The 2,729-nt window shown below is 35.1% G+C and overlaps 1 protein-coding gene across 1 annotated transcript; it reads left to right on the forward strand.

Annotated features, from left to right (window-relative positions):
* The first annotated feature begins 466 nt into the window (after nucleotides 1-466).
* On the forward strand, nucleotides 467-2,275 carry LOC145556160 (uncharacterized). The gene is made up of 2 exons (XM_081617804.1): nucleotides 467-726; nucleotides 953-2,275. Exons 1-2 carry the CDS (start codon nucleotides 670-672, stop codon nucleotides 1,886-1,888), a joined length of 993 nt encoding a protein of 330 aa, XP_081473930.1. The 5' UTR covers nucleotides 467-669; the 3' UTR covers nucleotides 1,889-2,275.
* Nucleotides 2,276-2,729: the final 454 nt, after the last annotated feature.

Below are 2,729 nucleotides of genomic sequence, written 5' to 3' on the forward strand. Positions count from 1 at the left end.
AAAAAATAATATTAAGTAAAAATAATTTCAGTTCCAGTAAAATTAATTTAAGTTCAATAAAAATAATTTTAGTTCAGCAAATTTAATTTTGTTTTCAACAAAAATAATTTCAGTTCAACAAAAATAAGGTGAAGGCAACAGGGCCATACTCATACAAAACATAATAAAAGTCATTATTGTCATATTGATTGAGGTTTAATTAACTTGAAAATAGAGCAAGAAGTAGATCTTCCCGCCCCCCAAAAAAAACAGCCTTCACCCAAAATCATGCAAGCATAAATAAACAGACAGGAGTTCAAATGTTATCAATCCCATGCTCATGATTAATTCACCCTTTTTCAAACACTTCAAATCTCAGTAAAAAAAAAAAAAAAAAAAAAATAATTTTTGTAAAAAAAATAAAAATAAGAAAAGCAAAAGTTAGTATTTTAATGGAAGAAGAGAGAAGCACAAAAATATATACTCCCATTATATCCTCCTCTCTTGAATTCTCATTCATTCATTCACTTTATCTTTTTCATTCTTTCTTTTCTTTCTCCACTTTGCTTCTAGCTGATGTTTACTCATCACTTCCCTTTCTTTCCAACTCACAAAGAAGAAAGCTTACTTCACTAAACTTAACTTATTATTAGCTTATTATCTTAATTACTTTGATTCATTTTTATTAACATGGTTTTCTCTTCTCTTCCACTCTACCATCATCTTGATTCCTCGAATTGGCATCAGGTCTGTTTATTGCTTAAAACAATTTTCATTGTTCGACTTTTTCACTTGTTTATTAGTATTGGATGAAAAACAAAACAAATAAAAGCATCAATTTAAAGATGTATATTATTCCATCTCTTTATTTTTATTCGAATATACGCAGTTATATTATGTACTTATTATTGCTTCTTCTCTAAATTTATTTATTTCTTCGGTTGTTTTTCTTTTGTTTGTTTGTTTGTGGCAGCAATCCAATGACCAACATCATCAACAACAACTGATAATTTCTGCTCATCATGAGGCGGCTAATGGTGAAGGGCTTCCAGGAGGAGGTGTCGGTGGTGGGTCGGGTTCGATCAAGCCTAACTCAATGGTTGATCGAGCTCGCCAGGCTCAGATTCCTCTTCCTGAACCAGGTCAGAAGTGCCCTCGTTGCGAGTCTACTAACACTAAGTTCTGTTACTTTAACAACTACAGCCTCTCCCAGCCTAGACACTTCTGTAAGACATGTAGACGGTACTGGACTCGAGGCGGTGCCCTTAGGAATGTTCCGGTAGGTGGTGGGTCTCGCCGGACAACCAAACGAAGCAAAGGAAGGAGCAGCAGCAGTGGCGGTAACAACAACAACGCTAGCAATGGATCGTCGAGATCTCCTATGATTAGTGGTGGTAGTACTACTTCAGGAGGATCTCCTTGTTCCACAAGTTTGTTTCTTACTCCTAATAATATGCCTCAGTTTCCATTTTTGCCCTCGTCTTTGCATCACCTAGGTAGCTCTAACCCTAATGGCATAGGGTTGAGTTTGTTGGGTGGTGGAGGGGCAGAAATGGAATTTCCATTTATGGGAAGTTTTGAAGGTTTAGGAAGAATCAATGGAATGATGCAACACATGCACCCTTTTGAGAACAACACTCCTGGAAGTGTTGAGCTCTTGGGTGGGAGGCTAGTGCCTAACTACCACGCCGCCCTTCAATCGAAACCACTAGATCCAGAAGTCCTTGATCGAGTGGCATCTGTTAAACTTGAGGATTCGCAAAGGTTAAACTTAGCACATAATAAGGATTTCGAGGTCGTTCAACCTAGTGAGCATCATCAACAATACAATTGGAACTCGAGTGTGTGGACTACTAGTGATCTTTCTGGTTATAATTCTCCATCTTCGACTAGCCATCTCTTGGGGTAGTTTTAAAGTAAGTCCTAGAATTATTAGTTACTATATTGTATTAATTAACCATCTACTTATCCAGATCCATTGAGGATAAAAAGATAGGGTTCCAATCTACCATCTACTTAGTTAGTTCTTCGTGATCAATAGAGTTTGGGTTTGATTTCTTTTATTTGTTGTACTAAGAAAAAGTATATGTTTATAGGGTTAATTATTAGTTGATTAGGTTGATTATCTATCATCTTTGTTATCATGACATGAAATGAAGCGGATTGTCATGATCTTTACTGAAACATTGGCCAAACCCTTGGCTTGAAATGTAGCCAATATCATATCATATATAGTACTTAATGAGTTGTACTGTGTTTCCAAATTTCATTATTTGAAGAAATCAATGACAACAGTTTTTTCTGGATGTTTCCAACCATCATAAATTTGCATCTTTTGTACTCTCTTCGGAATTAGTTCCTGCATTACTGGTAAAACTTACACTAGCTAGTAACGTGACTATTAATTCTACACTAGAAGAGCGAGCGTTACTTTTTTGTAATTAGATTTTGTTTAATGGGTACTATGAATGAACCCTACTCCATATTCATTCACATAATCACATTTACACAATTCTAATGATTGAATAAACTATTTTAGCATTATGGTTTATGACTACACGTACGCTGCAACATTATTAAAATTATGCTCTATGATTACAAGAAGTACACTCTGATCTGTTTCATATAGAGGTAGACAGGTACGGTAGTAATGATCTTATTGCTATATGTTAGTACAATTCTGCTGCCTCAAGTTTAGTATAATCTTAGATTGGGAAACAAACAATGTATGAATGTAATTAGTTTCAACT

Source organism: Chenopodium album, chromosome 8 (genome assembly GCF_948465745.1).
Source record: "Chenopodium album chromosome 8, dcCheAlbu1.1, whole genome shotgun sequence".
Taxonomy (NCBI): Eukaryota; Viridiplantae; Streptophyta; class Magnoliopsida; order Caryophyllales; family Amaranthaceae; genus Chenopodium; species Chenopodium album.